Source organism: Falco rusticolus, chromosome 6 (assembly GCF_015220075.1).
Source record: "Falco rusticolus isolate bFalRus1 chromosome 6, bFalRus1.pri, whole genome shotgun sequence".
Classification (NCBI taxonomy): Eukaryota; Metazoa; Chordata; class Aves; order Falconiformes; family Falconidae; genus Falco; species Falco rusticolus.
The window spans coordinates 79497545-79518180 of NC_051192.1; the positions used below are offsets into that span (position 1 = coordinate 79497545).

General features: G+C 39.1%; 1 protein-coding gene across 1 annotated transcript in view; it reads left to right on the forward strand.

Moving 5' to 3' along the window:
* The first annotated feature begins 13863 nt into the window (after positions 1–13863).
* KCNQ5 (potassium voltage-gated channel subfamily Q member 5) overlaps positions 13864–20636 on the forward strand; it is a 122942-nt gene continuing 116169 nt past the window's right edge. The window contains exon 1 of the mRNA XM_037392966.1: positions 13864–13936. Coding sequence (XP_037248863.1) covers positions 13864–13936 — 73 coding nt within the window. The remainder of the gene's footprint in view (positions 13937–20636) is intronic.

Sequence of the window (20636 nt, forward strand, 5' to 3'; positions counted from 1 at the left end):
GTGGGATATTACTGAGTGGCATGTTTCAAGCAGAAACAGAAGACAAATTTTAAAAATAATTTTAAAGTACAAGAAAAGCAAGAAAAGTCTTGTGGGATTTTTATCTTGGTGTAAATATTTCTTAGGCTATAAATGAAATATGTTTGGTTTTGGGGGAAGACACAAATCTGTCAGCAGAGACAATAGGCAGAGGAGGATGTTTTGTCCTCAAATAATTTGTGCTTTTCTATGATGAGCTATATTTAAAAGAATTTAATGAGGAAAAAAAAAATCTGTTTATGGATTCACTTGATACCAAGTGTCATTGATGAATGGTCAGCTGCTGTCCAAAGCCCTGGCTTTCATTATTGAGTTATTTAAATACGTTCATGTGAGTACTAGAAAGAATTGAGATTTGTCATGTTTATTGAGAGGAAAAAATGTCCCGGATTTGGAACACATCTGTTTTTCCATTCTCGCTTCTACTTCAAAATCAAGGCTGTATTGTATTTGCAAAGGACATCTGATCAGAAACTACAGTACAGGTCCTACCTTAAGAGGCAGAATATACCTTTAGTTCCTAGGGGATTGGGCAAATAGACCTGGCCTAGCTGTAGCAAAGTTATCATGGAAAAGAAAAAGAAGAAGAAACGCATCTCTGCATTCAGTTGACCCCTGAGAGGCAAGCTTCAGATTTTGCTTGAGGCTGTGAACAAATCTCTTGGGGTTTGCTTGTTAGCAGGCCTAAATCAGCATAGTGCCATTGGCTCGGGGGCATGCAAGGGGCGAATTTTAGTCACTGTTTTACTCACTTCTATACGTATAAAATGGGACAGTTTTCTAGTGTATAAGCTTGATGTGACCTTATAATCATAGCATGTTTGTATGCTGTAAATCTTGGAAGAGAACTGTAGAAACATGTGTGGAAAATATTTGGCTTCCCTGTGCGGGAAGGAAGCCCACATAACCCTATAGCCAGACAAACTCCTTCAGACTGGTGATGCTTCATTCTGGTGTGAAGTAACAGTCCTATTGCATGGATAAAAAGCTGAAGCTCTGCGTTGCTCTTTGGTTATTTCATTTATATGGAAAAATCTGTATTTTAGTGCTCAGTTCCATATCCCACTCAATACTTTCCAATCTCATTTTTCTACTATTTTATTCAACTGTTTTTTCTTGTCAAACTGTACAGTCTTTCTTGGATGTATTATTTACCACTGAATTCTGCTATAATACAAATAATACATGCTCATAAAGCATACGTTCTAGAAAGCTGAAGATCTTTTTTCTTCTGTTTCCTATTTATTATGTTATTTTCTTTCTGATAAGCTGTTCTTTGATTATTTTTTTTTATCGCCAATTCTAAAAATACTGTTAGTCCATGGATACTTTAAATCTTGAATATTTTCTTCATTAGTCTTCAGTGGAAGAACACACAATTGCATTTCCAGAAATAACTGTTTCCCTAGCTAGTACTGCTTATAGGATATTTAGGGCTTCATCATCAGAAACATCTCTTGTATGATTTGATCAAACTGGAGCTCCTAAATGAGTCTGTGCAGTTCTGTTAGACACAGCTGAAGATTACCAGTTATTTCTGTGGAATATATAATATGCAGTAACAGAAGATTTACCCTCCGGAAACTTGGTTGGGCAATACAGACGGGTAGGACTGCCATTCCCCTCTAGCTCAGCTAAGGGCGGTTTGACACCTACCAGAATTTTCTTTTAGATACTTGGGGTTTTTTCCCAGATAGTTAGATCAATAGATACAGGCAGGTTTCCTACAATTCCTAGTAGGTAACTTTTCAAAAACTGTTTTGTTTTTAGTCATGAAGGATGCCACTGCAGTCTATTATTATTGTTATTAATCAAGACCCCTATACATGCACCACAGCAGCCAGAAGAAGAGCATAATCTCAGGTCTATTAATGATTCCTTCCACATATGTCCTCCTCAGTCTGCTGTGATCTGTCAAGATTTTAGGGAGATCAGTACAGGTCAATACCTTCAGAGTTACATCTCCTCAACTTAATGAATTCTTAACGGTAAGAGCAGACGGAAGAAGGATTTTTCTCTGGGAAAAATAAATATTGTAGAGCAAAACTATAGTATGAATCCTGTTACCTTGAATAGAACATAAGAACACAAAACAAACTATGGACAAAAATGAAGTACTTTGTGTGATTAAAAGTCCACCATAGCTAATTTAGCCTGACTTTAAGAAACAGCCTAAACTCCAAATTCCCCAAATACCTGCAGCTACCAGCCTTACTTGACAGGTTTTATATCAATTGCTATTACCTACTTTCTTTGAAATCTTCAAAGCCTAATAAGATGGTTTTTTTTATTATTTTGTAACAATTTTTAGTTGTCAAAATAAGCATTTTTTATCAATGGAGTGCTGAGGTAGAAGATACTTTGTTTCTCTGACAAGATCCAACCTACATAGGCATTTTCATTTCCTTTAGTCAAATTCAGACTGCACAGCGCAAAGGTCAAAACTTAGGAGAACGGTGAAGACCTGAATTTTATTAAAAGAAGAGCTGAGTACGTTCCTTCAAACAAGCATTTAGCTAGAAGTCTATGCAATTAGCTTGCTATGCTTTTTCTCTCACCTAGTCTGTAGATAGAGGCATGCAAAGATTTCAAATGAGGCGGTAACAGCAATTGATACAGCACCTGTGAAGTAAAGCCAGTGTGATGCAGGAATTTTAAAGCAAGAAACCCTGCATGTGCCATGGGAGGCCAAGAGCCACAAGGCATCCGTGGCTGTAGATATTTCAGTTTCTGGTTCTGAACTTCCACTTAGTGCTGTTTCTTTCATGTAAGTACCTGCTAGCTTGTCTGTGCCACACAACTTAGAGACCGTGGTGGAGTGACTCTGGGTGGTTTGTGGAGCCACACGGGATCGTTCCAAGCAAGTGCACAGGAATGGGAATTATAAAATCTTGGCTTGTGTATTATCATGAAATTTATTTAGAAAGTGAGGAAGGGGGTGGCTTCGGTACGTTGCCCCGAGAGTAGAGATAAGCACTGCAAAAGCTCAGACCTATCTAAGTGATGGTTAGGTCCATCTTAGTGCTTCAGTCAAAACTGCTACATCTCTCTCTTTAAAAATGCTAGACATAAATCCAGTTTGCGTGGATTGCTACATCTGTTTGTTCATTTAGTACAGTTATAAAGTATGGACTGTTGAGAAGTTAGAGATACATGAAAGCTATTTTGATGAAGTGAAACTGTTTTAGGAATTTTGTTTATTGTACTTAAAACACCGCTTCTTAATAGTCTCTTCAAAAGTTGTTTAGGCTGTTACGGGATGGAAATTTATTACGAATGTTGCCAAAAAATCCAGATGTCTTTAATAAATATTTATTAGTATTTGGAAGGGGAAAACATATCTATTACATAAAACCTGACAAAGAATCAAAGATTTTAAACAATATCTGTTGGGGATAAATAATATTCCATTAACAGGCCCTACTGGCTTGCTCCATATCCTCAAAGGGGAGACAGGTTTCTACATTTCGGTGGTAATTCCTCAGGATTTGGTAGAGTTCAGGATAAATTGAAGGTAAGCTGAGGTGCCATTGCTTGAAAAGTGCAAGTGAGAAAACCTAAATGAGACTAGAAACTAGTTCTCTTGATTCCAGTCCTGGGCAAAATAAGGGATGTCCATGAGTGCTTTATTGGATAGAATAGGGCTCGAGCAATTTTTCTGATAAAACATGGTGAGAAATTGTCAGTGGAGACTCATGGATAAATGAAGATGTTTCTAGTGGTGGTAGAGTAGACTCCAGAGGTAGTGTTCATACTTTTCCATTAATTGGAATTAAATAAAACCAAACAAACAAAAAAAACCCCTACAAGTAGAATTTGTAGATAATTTATTTACCATATCAGTATATGTTATGTTGATTCATATAACACTGATATATACATGTACACATATATGTCTATCTATATAATATAGATGGCATATATGTGTATGTATAAATGCATGCATTACATATTATCATGCATCATATTCATGTATGTGGTTGCATACACTATCATATAAAAAAATATATAGTAGTGAATGTATAAACAGAGCAACAGTGAACAGAAATGAAGTGATTACATTCATATAAGGTTAGTGGGGAAGGTAACTTGATGACAGTATAGCCCTTTATGGGGAAAAATAAGTTACTGAAGAAACTCTTAATTAAATAAGCACTATGATAGTGCTATATGCTTAAATTATACATGAATATATTCCACAAAATCTGTTTTCTTCTGTGCATACCAGACCAAGCTCAAGGTATAAACACATACATTGTTTAATTAGATTGTAGGCATTTTAAAGAGAGCACTCTCTACTGCATTAGCAAGGAAATAAAGACTTGATATGAAAAAAAAAAAAAAAAACCCAAAAAAACCCCCCAACCAAAAAAACCCATCATAAACATCTATGGCACACATATAACTGATATATTTTTTTTAAAAAAAAGGAATAGCATTCCAGCACTAATCTTCCATTGAACAGAGTAAGGATAAAATTGCTTGCCTGTTGATATGCTCTAAAAAAAACCAATGTGATTTATTACCAAGCAGGACAAAATGTGAAATGTCTTTAATAAGCTTAGTTAATAAAGTTCCTTATTCCTTGTTTAATCATGTTAGTAGTCATTTCGGCATTTAATTACATTTCCAATGGTCTTAATGGGAATAGCAATGTTAGCTTATTACATTTAAATGAACCTGAAAAATACAGCCATTACCTTCCTTGTTCAGCCTCATATTTCCAACAGGACATCAGCTTTAACAATTATACATTTGCTCATTAATGCTATTTTCACTAGGATTGGGCACATATATATAAGAAACATAATGAATCTACCCTTTAACTATTAAGAAGTTTTTTAGAGGTTCATAAATGTTTAAATGTGGAAGAAAACTTTCCCAAACCCAAAGAGAGAGACTGTAACACGATGTCTTTTTATGCTCATACAGTAGTATTCGTCCATCTAGCTGCAAGCTACCAGGGGACAGATTTATCCCTGACATAACTCCATCAAATTCATGAATCAGTAGAGTTATACCAGTGATGAACTTGGCCCTAGGCTTTCTAAAATTGCACAGACCCTCAAAGACCTTGATCTCCAAAAGGCATTTTACTCATCAGACTCCTTCCCTGAGAGTTACTAGGCAAATTTTAAAGTGATGTGCTGTTTAAAGTGTTTGTAAGTGTTTCGTTTTAGTCTTCAAGTCCAGTATGGGAAGCCTCTGAGACTTCAGAAGCTGTCTTGTGACTACCAAGGAAAAGATACTGCAAGCACTGTGCAAGAGTAATGGAAACTTGTGCTTGCACAGTATCACATATTCCATATTAAAGTCAGTTCCCTTTAGCACATTGTCCCCAAAGCACATTTGCTTTGTCTTAAATAGCTAATAATTAGGGTTGTCTGTAAAAATGCCAGTGGAATATGAACTGAAATTGATTTAATCCAAAATTTCATTCAGGTTTGAAACTGACTTTTAGACTATGCATTTTTTGAGGTTCGGAAACATGGGAGAAACAATCTCCTTTCATTTGACTTATGCTCTGGAATCCTGTGCTTATGCTTAGTGGTCAAAAGTACTGTCAAAATAAGCCAGAAATGTTCTCACACTCCAGAAAGCTGAAGAGTTTGGCGAAGGTTGATATGTTCGGGTATTTATTCAAGTAGTATTTTCTATATCCTGAAAGTGTTGGCATTGCCATAACCATGCTGGGCCACTCATACTATCTACGTGCGAGACTGGGGTTTGGGTGTATTGTGCTTCAACTTACAGACCTTAACATTTTTATTATCAAAAAAAGCACTAGGAAAGCTTCAGGTCATGTACTTTGTTCTTTTGAATTCATCAGCTTAGCATTTGGTCCAGCACGTCTAAGAAGCAAATGCACATCTCATACCCTCCAACTGTGAAAAGTGGCTCTTTCGTTAAACTCCCACCTAATGGTAGTCAGTAAGTAGAGAAATGTGGGTAGTATACCATGTGAAAGTTAGCTTCTGGCCACAAGGTACAATAATAAGAGGAATGAACACCTATATGATGTAGTATATGTATATAAGAAGAAGAGTTTGAAATCAGAAGAGGTCAGAAAGCTGTAGTTGCACAGGGGCCACAAATGGAATATTCTAACTCTCGTATATATATATATATAATCAGCTTTCAGACTTACCCTTTTCATTTTCATGCTTCGTACTCTGTGTGTATATTTGATTGCAGATCAGGCGTCATTCAAAATGTGCAGGAGGAAATCTTGCACAACGTTCCCCTCCTTTAATAAATTTCCTCTTCTACTTTCATGCCATAGTCCCTTGACTAAGTTTACAATGTCTTATTTCTGTGAAAGATAAACGTGATCTTGTTCGGGAGCCCTTGGGGTGCAAATTCATGTTAAAGGAATGCCTTTAACATGAGTGGAGGAAAGAAGGAAAGGATTGAAGCTGTGGTACATGCTTTCTGAAAGCAAACTGTAGTTGTAATTGGGACGAGCTTTTCATGTGGGGGAGCAGACAATGCATGTGGCAAGACAGTTCAACTTTTTCTCATCTGACACGTCCAGCAGCACAGAGTGTCTCACGATGTTTTATGTTATGACTCTGTACCATAGTACTGAGAAAATAGGGCAGTACAAAAATTCCAGGTACAGGAGAAATCACAGCATTTCAGTACTTTCCAGTTTTTCTCAGTTGGCTTGGGAGTTTGTCCCTCAAACAAGTGAAAAAGGAGTTTTGTTGTGAAAGTACAGAGAAGCAAGAAACAGAAAATTCCAATGAAAATAATTTTTCTTGAAGGCAAATTCATTGATTGTATAGTGTCATGAAAGTTGGGTTTTGACTGATTAGGGGAGACAAGGGTAATGACAAGGTAAGCAAATCAAGTATTTGGTGCTGCTTATTTTCAGCTGCGTCTTTTGAAAAAAAATCTTACTCTTCAGCACTGTAAAAACATAAGGATTTTATAGCTAATGGAAAATAAAACAGTTTAAAGGGAATAGCAAACTGGGAAAATATCTGTCCCTCTAGACCAGTAAACATTCCAGTATCTCTTCAAGGAACTTGTTAATAAATTTTTGCCAAGTAATACTTCTAGTAGCTTTATATATAAATAGCAAGAAAGGAGCAGCTATCATACTTCTAACTCTTCCATAATTTTGTGCAACGCGAAGTCTCTTCTTGAAGAAGCGCTTCCACTTTGCGGGAGGCTGATGTCCCCACTTCATTTGACAATGTTTTCTGATTCATTCATGCAATATTCTTAAAATGAATATACCGGTGTTCTGTCCTTTTAAAGTAATTTTCATGAAACATAATTTTATAGCCTCTGTTTCTACTGCAACGCAGTTAAATGTTTTCAAAGGCCACTGCCATGTCCGCATCGTGCAAGCAATATATAGGAGTTTTGTTTTTGAATCAAGTGCAGCATTGAGAGGGGAATGTAGGTGGCTCAAAGGCTCTTTTTCGTACTTGGCTGCCGTACAGAGGCAAGCAGTAGGCGTCAGAAGACACTCTTTGCAACCCTTTGCAAGAAAGTCACAGATGAACTTAATTTTTAAATGGGCTGAGGTTTCGAGTTCTTTCAAAATGAACTGCAGAGCCAGATGTAACGGTGTCTAGGAAACTGGACTGGCCATCAGTGCAATAAATTCAAGAGCAATGAAGCTGGATATTAAAATCATTATAAACCTCTGGCTTAACTTATGGATTAATATAGTCATTTATTTTACTTTAATTTTGCTTATGTTATATACTTCATTTATATCTCATCTCTCTACAATCAGAGCTCTTCTGGGTTTTGTTTTCTTATTCTGTAGGAATATTTCATCTGTCACTCTCCTTGTCCTGGGGGTTCAAACATGCACATACATAGAATGTGTTTGATAACAGTAAGAGCACCTGAACCAACTCAAACACAAGGCATGATTTCACCAGTTGTTCAAACACTTATGTGCACTGGTGCAAAGAATCTCATCTTCTGCTACATACGAACATTTCCCCTGGCCAGCTGGGTGTTGGGCTCATTTTTATGAGCTTTCCAGAGCAGCTTATATATTAGATTAACCCCCAGCTGCACAATCTCTAGAGCCTCTGTTGATGTTAAGATAGACACGTTTCTAGCCTTTGAGTATAAATTAAACCAAAGCAAATGTTTGGAGAAGAGCCATTCCCAGCAGGAGCTTAAGTTCGGCACCCCAAATTACATTCATTGTCGTTTTACTTCTGACCAAGAAACAGCCACAGCAGAGTAAGTCCCTTCCAAGTCACGTCAATGACCATGGACAGTGGCCTCACAATTTCAAAACTTTGTGTATGGCCATTCAGTCTTGAAGCTAGGGCCCGCTTGGACACTGACGCAGATGCATGCTGCTGCCATGCACCTAGCTAGGCACAGTGCTCTCCAGGAGCAGGACGGGAGCCTGGGAGAAGTACCACATTGCCAGCTATTTCCTTCTGGGCAGTTCCTTAGGTTGTCCTTAGGAGAGGTTGATCCTGCCTGAGAGGGCTCTCTACCCACCAACAGTTATTCAAGCAGAAGGTTAGTATACTGGGATGCTGGAAGAGCTGCTCTTTTGGGAGAAAAAGGGAAACGGCTCTAACCATTAAGTCTGAAATGCAAAAACCGAAATGCCTTGGTTGTAGCACTTTTCCTTACTTTGGCCATTTTTTTGATTTCATATGTTACATTCAAGCGCCAAAGTATTGGCTTTTCTTGGGTGGTGGGGGCTCAGAATGGGAAAGAATGGAGCACAGAAGAGGTGTGCACGTATCTTTAAGTTATAACCCTCTTGCAAAGGTAACAAGGCTAGAGAGAAACCTTAAACAGGACACAGAAGGCAAGAAATTTGCAATTTACAAGTAGAAACTTGCATTTTAGTAAGAAATTATTGTAAAATAAACTGCCTCCTGTCAGGAAGCAGCAAGGGCTGACTGCACAAGGATATGCCCTCCCTGTGGCGTGCATCCCTGTGGGGCTGAGCACCAGACTGGTAGTGATGGGGCCATTGACAGCACCGAGTGATTGACTGGTACCAGGGTCTGCCAAGGGAAGCTAATGAAGCCAGGGTCAGAATCAGGGCTTGAGACAAGGTGCACGTACATGGATAGGGGGTGTACCCAGAAGACTGCCTACCAGTAGGGGTGGGAATGGAGCTGGAGACTAGCCTTGTTGCGGCATCACTGGGACAGGGACCGGTCGCCTTGAGGGTGTGAAATGGGGTCCTGGGCTGTGGGCAGCGTGGGGGGAGCCCCACAGGGATTGGGCAGGGGCAATCAGGTCCTTTTGTGCTCTCGGGGCCATTGCATCTCTTTTAAGCAAACTTTTTGTTAATTGCTATTGCTTATAAGGGTTACACTGAATGAGCAGTGAGTTTTGGACAGAATAAGGGCAGTGGATGCTCTACTGTGAATATATTTGTGTTTGTAAATGAGAAGATGGGGAAAGAGACGGCAGGCTATCAAGAGATGATTGCTAGGGAATAATAAAGGGAAAGAGACCGTAGCAAACGTGTGCCAATTGTGGCTAAGGGACTCTCACACAGTCTGTTCTCCTGCTGTAGCAAGCAGTGAGCGTGCAAAGGAGGATGGGACAGCTGGCTGGGGCACAGCGAGAGGCAGAGGCAGATGACACTGTGTGATGCAAAACAAACAGCAAAACAAAGTTGCTCAAAAAAGCAACTGCTGCCGGAACAGGGAAGCCAGAGTTTCCAAAAGATGCCTTGGCAGCGGTCGCCAGCTGGACAGAGCATCCTTCCACCTCCTCCATCCTGTTTGCCTCCAGCTTTGCCTACTCCACCCCTGCTTTCTTCCTCCTTTGCTCTGGGGCTGTGCCATCACAGCTATAACTTTTACTTTCTCTTCTCTTTCCAGTTATGCTTCTGGCTTTCTGCATCCTGCATAATTCAGCGAAAATGTTTGCGACAAATACCAGCAAAAGACAGCTTTTACTGATATGTTACAGTGATGGCTGGAGCAAATGCTCTGGGAACATTGTAGAGAGAAATATAAATACTGTAACAAAGGGCTATAATTTTACCTGAAATGCCAAGTTCTATAACCAGCATAGCTTGGTTCTGCTGAAAAGCTAAATGATAGACTAAGCTACTGTAGGAAGCTGTAAGTATCTACTTATGAGAAAGAGAAATGTTTGAATTGTTACACAAAAGTGTTGAGTAGAGGCATTGTCTAACACTGTGAGGAGCACTAGAACGCAGTAACATTTAATAACTAGCAAATTGTTTGAAAACATTTATAAAAATAAAATAAATTGCAAAACCAGAAAAACTTGCTGTTTAAAAGACTAAATTTAGAAATGTTTTTTCATATGTTATTGAGTGAAGCAGGCAAATAATCTACCTACATTATTTTAGAAGTTGTCATTAGCCACAGCTATCATGAAGAATATTAAATATGGTTGTCTGGTATCGGGAAGGTGTTTGAGGGTTTTTTTAATAGCATTTACCACTAACCATCTGAATGGAGATTAGACTTCCCCTGGCAAAAGATGACTTCTGCTCTGACAATAGCCTGCTCCCAAAGTGAAATAAACACCACCAGCAATAAAGATGTTTTCGTTCCTGAAAGTGTTTATGCTAAGGATTTTGTTGGCATTGCTTTGTCACAGGAGGATGTTAAATAAAGGTGTTAAGTAAAATTGAATTAATTTAAGTGCACAAAAGCCTGGTTTAGGTGCTCCTTTTGAGAGTTGAAGTAGTGAGGAATTAAGACAGCTTTGTCTGTGAATGAGGACTGCACCTTAGGGATTAATACTTTTTTACTGATGCATTTTTTTCACATGTCTAGTTAATTCAGCTTAACTTTCCTAACCATACTGGTGCAGGCAGATCTCGAGGGACAGAGAAATGAGGCACTGCAGAGAAGTATTCAACTACATTGTCTAAGTGATGACAAGATGAAAGATGAGTTAATTGATTGCAGACTTTTATTTTTGGTATATTTGAAGAGGCATCTTCTCTATGGTTTTGTGTACACAAGCATGTTGAGGAAAGTTAAGTTAATTTAAATGAAAGAGTGAATTCAGAACACATTAAATCACTTTGCCTGAAAAGCCCCCGCTAAGGTCCCTTTTATTTTGAATAACAGGGCGTAGTGTGATGTGCTCTTCTGGCTACATGTAGCTTGACTTTCCTGGTTGTATCTTTCTAAATAGGCTCAAAATGTGTGACGTGTCACACTGAAATCAATAAATATTTTACTCGTGACCTCCCTAATAAGAGTAGCAGACACTAAAAGTCCAGAAATGCAAGTAAATCTATTTATGTGAACTAATGTTGATTTTTATTTTTTTTTTTTCTATTTAATCTGTAAAACTTGGGGCTCCTGACAGGCTTGGAGTGTACTCATGGGTCAGGCAAATTTTTTATTCCTTTCTAAACATTATTTGTTGTTTGAGAAACCCTGAGAAATACCACTTTTTAAGCTTGACATGTTGCCGTTGCTACGCTGGCAGAATGTGTTAAGGGACACCAAAATTGCCTCCAATAATCATGGCTGATGGGCAGCAAATCCAAACTGTTTTGTGGTTTAAGATTTGGTATAAGGCCGTTCGTTGGCTGTTGTCACACTTGCTTACCTTAGGCATCTGGCTTGGGTACCTCAACTTCTCTTGGCTCCATCCATAGAGAGAAAAGAGAAGATTAAGCTTTTTCACAGAGCAGTTCTGAGAATCTCTCTTTCTCGCTCGGCTACACAAGAATCCAGGGGTGATTGCCTCCTCCTGTTTTGCAGATTACTGTTCTTACAAAAAGTAAAGCAGAAAATTAGTGTTAGAAGCTGGTAATCAGTCTAGATCTGCTAATGACCATGTGACTCACTCTTCGCTGCCAACAGTGCAGTCAGTACCTGATCGAGATAAAAGTTGCCGTATCATATTTGGTTAGGTACTGGGTGTTCTTCGTCACTGTGCTTAGCATCAGCTCTCAGCTTTAGAGGGAGGCTTGTATGAAGAACTCAAAAATAATAATCTCTTAATTATAGAGCAGCTTTCCGTTGTTCACTTAAATACTTGGTCTTCAAGCTGGAGAAATGTCCAGTAAGCCGCTAAACATGCTGCAGCTGAGCACACGCTGCTGTTTAGTTTAGCTTTCCACAGGAAGCAAGGAGCACCGTGCGAGATCAGTGGCCTGATTAGCTGTTTGATGTAAATTGTGTAAGTGTGCCTCTGAGGATGTGATCTTGGAGAGCACGGGACTGCTTGTTGAAAAGAAGCATGATATTTCTATATTGAACCTGCTTTAGCAGCTTCAAAAACTCCCCACTAGCAATGGGACTTGCTGCAAAAACAGTTCTGTAAACAATCTAGAATTCATTGGTAATAAATTTGTACCCATCATATGCTGTTGGGACCACTTGTATGGTAAAGCACTTGGAGAATTTGCAAGGGGTTTTTTGGTTGGTGGTTGTTTTTGGTTTTGGTTTTTTTTTTTTAGTCAAGAAATTCAAGAATGTCCATGGTTTTACAAGAATTTCAAGTATTAAGAGGGTATTTCATATTTCAGTAGTTTCAAAGATAAGTTTCAGTGCTGGTGGGTTGCAGACCTCCCTGTACTGCATGACAGCAGCTGGGCAGTTGTTCCGTTACTGAAATACCTGCTCTAGAATGGACAGTTTGAGCAAAGAATACACATCAGCAGATAAACGTGGCTGCTTTCTATTCAGGTCTGACAATTTGGTTTCAAAACCTACTAATGCTACCGTAGTCATTATGACAATGTTATCCAGAAGGAAATCGGCTACAAGATGGGGAATTGACCTTCTTTCTGCCCATTCACATCACACCTCCTCCTAAACTCTTAAGAAGTGTAAAAGCCATTCTGTGGTTCATTTTTGCAATCTGTTAATAGAAGGTTTACCTGCTTCTCTTAGTGGCTGAGAGATGCGATACGTGTCAGTAATGTGTGTTAAAATCCTTGAATGGGCATGAAGTCTTAGAGCAGTGCCTGACATTTTTGTTTATGAGCATGCTGAAGCGTCCCCTAAAGGAACCTGATCCCACCTCCAGATACTGCCTGCTGTTCCACTTGTGGTTTCCACCACACACAACAGATGGTGCTTAATGTTGTATACGTTCCTTGTATGCAGCGTACCCAGAAATTAACCTTGTCTAAATTGCTTATGACAGAAAATGTTAAAATATCACTCAGTTATACATACTTGCTTTCCAGTGCTGCTTTCATTCCTTCTCCTTTAGTTTTATGTGCCCCTGAAAATACCGTTTGTGCTTTTGGTGGCGGATAGCTTAGACTTTTGCCTTTGCCTTTTCTAGAGTTAAAGGACAATTATATTTTCTTCTGTACTTAAAAGTGAATAGAAAGTCTGTTAAATCCCTCCTCTATACAAAATTTACTACAATGCTATTTTTGGATACTTATTCTTAAAAGTTTTTGGCTTAAGCTATTTAAAGAATTATAACAGTTCTCGTCATTTGACGTTTACAGTGATTGTAAAGCTGATGGAAAACTGGCCCTAGTTCTTTTTCGTACCATTATTCTACTGCAGCATTACCATTCTCAGAACCTCATCATCATTTTGGACACTGATATGAGCTTTTTTGCTCAGTAACAAAAATAAATTGACTAATCAAAAATCAAAAGCCAAATTGTGTATACTAAGCAGAAAGCCAGTGAAGTTACCTTGGTGTTACACTGAGGGCAGAATTTAGGTTGTCCCTGTCTTTCAATCAAAAAATGCTGTGCCATGATAAAAGCCTTGCTTATTGAAGTATTTTTCATATATGAAGACTAAGAAAATTAAGATCTCGTATTCTTCCAAAATTGCTTGAGCCACACGCTGATATTCATTGATGTGCAGGTAGTTTAACCTAACACAGGCGAATATGTCTTCCCTGGCATTGAGGAGGGAATCCAAGCAACTGGACCTTGTGAGATTAAAGAAAGTTTTCTGGGAATGTGAGTGCTTGCGGATGCAATATAAGGTTGGGCTACTGTAGTATAATCCAGATGGCAGAAAGGTGGGGAAAGGGTTTACTTATCGCCGCTGAATATAAGCAAGATGGTGAGGATGACTTTATAAGTACAATCACAGCTAGCACAGAGATAGATGAGCTCAATCTTTCATATCACTGTTTATTTTACAAATTGAAATAGATAATCCTTCCCTTCCATATGAATTGTAAGTGTGGTGCTGTGCTTTTAGAAGCACATCTCCAGCTCTTCCTTCACTTACTTTTAACCTTGGGTCTTGGAACCATACTACAAGTGGGATATCTATGACACAAAATAGAGGCAAACTACTCTTTTTTCCTCAATTTTAATGCAGATTCAAAACTGGAAAAGCAGTAGAGTTTGCCTAAAGTTGTAAGTGAAAATAAATAGAAAGGTTACTAAAAGCTTCTGGATAATACACAATGGTAAATCACTTTAACTACAGAGAAGAAATGTGTAGAAAGTTTATAGATGAGTACATATAATTGGTACATACAGTGGTTATTGTAGGAAAACTAATAGGGGCATTTAGGGCACAGCAAACATAAGACTGAAGAAAGATATGATCCAGAGTGAGGTTGGGCAAAGCAGTAAGAAAACAGAGTTAAAGTAGTATCGCTACAGAGACAAGGAAAAATAGAGTACCAAAATTAAATCAGAGCGGGGAAGAGGGGTTCAGAAAACCCTTTTCTTGGCCAGAACCATGGAAAGTGGAAGCACAAAGAATGTATTTTGCTTAAGTGCAGTTTGTGATCTCATGCCAAGATTGCTTTGCTTTCAGTGACGGAGCTGAGAGAAGGTGACAGTTGTGGCTTATGTGGTGAAATCTACCAGGCAGCACATTTTTCAAGCTGAAAAATGGCACAAACCCTGGACTGGTATCACAGGAAACACGATGAGTGTAAAACAGCACTGGTAGATGCATTAACCACTATCAGTACTGCACCCATTTCCCCTTTCCGCAGACAGAAAATCAGAATACTAAACTTTGAGAAAAGCAATGTCAATGAAAACAAAGCTCAATTAGGTTAAAACTGGTAGCAATAGCAGTAGTAATAAGTAGTATTAGTATTAGCAGTACTAATAAGTAGTGCTAAGAGTAATAATAAAGGCAATACTAACTTTTAGGAGCATGTGTACATGTTCATTGTGTTTTCATTTTAGAAGGAAATGGCAAAAAAAGGGCAAACCTCTATTTATTGAGCTGCCATCTAGATACTTTGTCACTAATATATATCATCCTAAAGAGAAGCCCACAAAGAGTAACAAACCTTTCAGGAGGAAATGTCGCCCAGACCTTGTCAGGAATTTTATGAGTGAAGGCTAATTGCCCCTTCCTTTCTTTATTCTGCGGCACTAAAATCCAGCACTATACCTGCCTTTGCTTCCAGAAGCCTAATGAATATTTCATGATATTCCTTTGAGGTTTAGTGACGACAGCAGTGAAGCACCTTCCCCATCCGCTGTGACCTTTGTCGTCTGGACTGCTGCACAGCGTGCTGTTCCCATTTGGAAAGATGCGCCGCAAGGATGTGCTGACGTAGCGCATCCAGCTGGACAGTGCGCGCATATACTGTCACACAGTATGTGCTCATATTTTCTGTGTCTGAGATAGACAGGATTTGCTTTTCGTTTGCAGGAGCTTTGAGTAACTTATATGTGTAGGTATTTACTATAGGGCATGTTCCCAGCACTTACTCTGTTGTGTGTTCCTTGCATTCCTTGCTTTCTAAACCCATCTCTTCAGGCTGATTTATTTTTCTGTAGCATGATATGGTTACATTTGCCTTACCCAAGTGACTGTTGAGCCATAGTCCAGTTCTGTTTATTCCTTTGGGTCAAACTCCTTTACACTCCTGCCAGCAGTCTGGCACTGTAGCCCTTTCTGTAAGGGAAGGGGTGAAATACATGGAGTAGTCGGTCAATGGGAACTCAGAGGCTGGATATTTGAAGTCGGTTATTGGTATAGTCTCTGTGTATACCCTGAGGCATGTCACTTCACTTTTCTGCATTTTTGTTTCCTCTTCTTTAACAAATTGTGTCTAATATTCTCCAGTAAATAATTCTTTATATGTTCATGTATATAGTCTTTTGCAGACTGGAAATGCTCATAAATGTTTCCTGTTTGTTGAGTGCTGACTGAAGCCATTAAAAAACCAGCAAAAATACTGCATTTCCAGCACAGCCTTTCAATGTCATATTTCTGCTTATGTAGACTTTGGCAGGAGGGTTTCCTTGTAGCTGCGATGCACAAGCCAACCAGAATCTGTTGTATGCCTCAGTCTTCGGTCAAATCAAACAAAATGGTAAGAAACAGTGCCATTTTTTTACAAGAAATGTTAAGGTCCATATATATATTCTTTAAAGATTTTTGAACTGTTCAAGCATGGAGATTACATTACTTCTCTGGCTGCTTTTTTTTTTTTTTTTTTTCTAATGTGTGTGTGGCTCCTGTGTTTAAAATTACAGCTGAAGCATAAGTATGGATTAAGCATCTTCCCTTGATTTTGGCAGTATGCAGCAGATCACTCTCATTCTTGACTGCAGCAAACAAATTTATAGATATATTATAGAAATTTATAGAGAAATTATAGAAAATAAATACAGCAGGCTGAAGTTTACAGAGCCTTTTGAACAATTTTAGTAAGATTGTGTTAGCAGAAGGTTAATGCAATTGTCAACACTGTAATTACAGATTGCTAGGAAGTAAGGAAAAAACAATTAATACCTCCAGAATGGTGGCTTGGGCTTTGAAGAGTTCATATGAACCACTTAGTCCTGCTAATATCGGTTCAGAGAATTACATCTCAGAAGATTACTTTTTTCTTAGGGGCATCTCTCCCTGTTAGAGAAGCTGATTTCCTTTCTCCCTATCCTTCCCCACATGTGGGGACCTCTCATGTATTTATTTATTTATTTATTAGGCTTCTGGGGCACCATGGGGGAGGCTTTCATTTGCCATCTGCGCAAGTCTCTGGGCAATGCATCCTGCTTTGTGCCCCACATCTGGGTGTCGGGGGGCGTATGGCAGTACACTCAGTAAACCTCCTTCCGTTGTGCCTTGCCAGGCACGGATTGCCCAGTGTCACACTTAGCCAGGCTTTTCTCTGAGATACTTTTATTTGGAGTTCAGTCCTCCACGTAGCATTTAAATGTTGCACTTGCAGCCAACGCTGGCAGTGCAGCTGAATTGTCACAAGTGTGAGAGTGACCACGAGTGGAGGTGCTCACCCCTGTGGCACCCATCCGCTGGCAGCTGTGGCATCACAACTGGGACCGGGTGCTACCAGAGCCCTGACCCTGGGGCGGGGGGCAGATGGGCCCCAGACCTAGGTCCTGCACTGCAGCCTCAGCTGAGCTGCTGCTCTCCATCCCTCCTTTCCTCATCCTTCATTGACCTCGCTCCAACCCCTGGCACGGAGCAGAGCTGACGCTGTCCTGCAGGCTGCCTTTCTCCTGAAGGGTCAGGGAGAAGCTGCGATGCCATGCTGGAAACAGCAGTGCCGGAATCACTGCTGGGGAGAGGGGGATCAAAGCTTATTGCAGAGTTAAAAGGTTTTTTAGACCTTCTGATAATGTTGTGCCTTCCTGTGGCTATGAATCTATACGTCTGGGGGTTGAAGCCTTAAGCTCTTATAAAAAAGGCTGGGACTCTGATAAAACTCCACAGCATAAAGGAGGCTGGAGAATAGTGTAACCCGTTTCTGAGATAGAGATCTTATGGGACCAAAATTTCTGTGGAGTGTTTCCACTATGCTCAGCTTGTGGATTGCCATTGTCACGTAACCTTCACTGGCACCCCAGCACTCCTGCAAAGATTTGCAGCCTGTCTGTGTATTAGAGTTAATAATGCATCCATCAGGTGTGGTAGGATAAGGCAGAGGCTGAAGCACATCTATGAAACAGATTATTGATCAGGCTCTTCCATGACCAGAGAACAGGGGAATGGAAAATCCCGCTTTGAGATGCATGCATTGTTTGTCGTGGTATAAGACGTGCTTCATTCTCCTGCATCAGCCTTTGTGTTGAGGGGGTGGGGGTGGGTCATGGACATCTCAGCTACTTGTTGGGATTGACATTTGTGTCCTTTACTGTTGTTTGCGGTCTGCCAGTGTGGCTCCATGCCTATTCCAAATACAAAGTGAAAAAAGAGGTAACATGGGCATACACGCTGGTGAAGGTTTCCAAGGATGTTATTGCAGCTCTAAATTTTTTGAGTCATTTAACTAGAGAATTATTAGTGAAGTATTTAGTTCAAGAGCTTGATATGAGTGATCCAACTACTGTGTTTCTAAAGCTTACACTAATGATACTGTCACTGCGCAGGTGGAAAAAGCGAGTGGTTATGAGTCTTGGTGGGAGATCAGAAAGGTGACTTTGGCAGCAGAAATGTTGCTGAATCGGTACCCAGCAAAACGTGCCAAACTGAACTCTTCTCTCTGGCCATAACTGTACCCATGCATGGGCTTGCACTGGCCATCAGGCACACGTAGAAAGGAAGACCTTGGGACCATATGCATGTGTGTCCTCTTCTTCATGCATATAAAGTGCACCGTACACCCACAGAGAAATCCTTCCAAAAGATTTCTCAGTAAATTGCAAAACCCACAGGCTTTAAACAGGCAATGCTTAACATGGTATGGAAACTTTCTCTTTATTGTTTTCTCCTGAGAATGTTTAAAGTTAGAAGAGTATTCTAGTTCCGCATACTTCAGACTTAAGTTATTTGAAAGCTGATAATCATCATCATCAAATGTATGCAGTTCATTCAATAGGTTTTGTCTATCTCTCCAGCAATTCTTTTATGCATTGATGTTAATTTTTACTCTCCTGATCCAACTACTAGTATCATTTCTGTTGCAACAAAACTTAGAGTCTCTAAAATAATAATAATGGGAATATATTTTGTCTGTCTCCACTGCATGTTCGTTTTTTGGCCGTTCTCACGTGTGCTGAATATTAACAACTTGGTTCTGTACCAGCCACATCCTGGAAACATTATGGAACCTCCTGCAGAAATCTTGATGTTTTCAAGACAGGGAGAAAGTGCTGATCATTGCTTTAATTTCAGTTTTCATTTAGCGGGGGGCATTAAAGATAATCCAGCCTTGTGTCTTCGTGACACACTGCATTAAGCTAAAATACTTACAGTAGAGCTCAACACCTTGTGGAAAACTTCCTCAAAATGTTCCTCCTGGAATCAGTGGGCTCTCCAGACAGTTTTGTCTGTTCCCGTCCCCTTGCTTCTTTGTGTCTTTGAGTTTGGTTTTTATTCTGTTAATAAGTTCTGAAAGGAAACAAAGCCTTATCCCTAGCACTTGTTTGATTATGACTTACCAATTTCAGAATCTTTATTATCTACTAATTAAGAAATTTAAGAGAAATGTAATTTAAGTTATTGAAAAAGGAGAAAGTAATAAATAGCTGAACTAGGTCCTAGAAACATGGACCCTGTATCATCAGCTATGAAGAATTTGGAAGGAAAAGAAACAAGATGGACAGGCAACAGACATCTACAACACCTGTCTTGTACCTGTCTACATATGACACCAGGTTTTTTAATCTGCAAAAAGGACTTTTCAGTTACCTCAGAATTCTTTCCTACCTTCCACAAAAGATTAGATCCAGTTTTCTCTTGGGTAATATAAGAATAGACTTCTCCTTTGTGGGAACGTAAACCTAGCTTGAAAATATTGGCTTATTTTATTATACTGAGAAAATCATCAGTTTATGAAAGTCCAAACCATGGTAAAGAATACCATGTGTTTTCAATGTGTGTAAACCCCATTAGTCAGTTTATATAAGAGCAATAGTTCATGTTTCATTTTCAGGGAAATTTTTAAAGGACAAGTTTTGAAATGTAAATGTAAAAGGTTATAAATCTTATTGACTTATGCTTGTATTGACTGACTAATTTAAAATTATCGTGTTGAAATATGCTTAATCATCACCTCATACATATAACACAGTTATTAATCACAATACTGTGAGGAGTTTGGGACATTTTCTGAATGGATCTCAGCTCTGCTACTAACCTTATTTCTGCATACATACAGTGTGATGGAGATGGATGTGAGTGCTGTCATCAGGTAAACCTGCTCGCTTACTTAAACTGGATGGCGGGAGCTTCTGTATCATTTTTGAGAAATATTTAGGCTAATGAATAAATGCTTTATTTTCAAGGTGTTTAGGCTGTTAATTTAAAAATCACACCACACTGACCAAAAGAATCTAACTCCAAAAAGAAATCCAAAAGCTTCTGAGCCTTGGGACTCATGTAGTGTGAGTGAGAACTTTATAGCTGCTTCAGTATGCTGTGAACTTCTACAGGGAACATGCTAACTGTCTGAAAAAGTAAGCCTTCTTGCTGTTGTAATGTGTCATAAATCTCTGGCCAGAATCCCACTGAGATTGTCATGTTCTTCTGCTGTGACAAGTGAGTTTATGAAAGTTTCTAGGAAATCTGTTCTTATTCACTTCTTCCTTTTGCAAAATCATTTTGATTATATTTGCATCTAGAGATGCTTGAGCTTCTCTCAGTTTGCTTGCTGCCTTCTAAACATTTTTTATGCAACGTGGAATTTTAAGAAATCAATCTAATTTTGAATGGTTTTGAATATCGGATTTTTTAATTTTTTTAAGAATTTCAGTTGAACTCAGTATT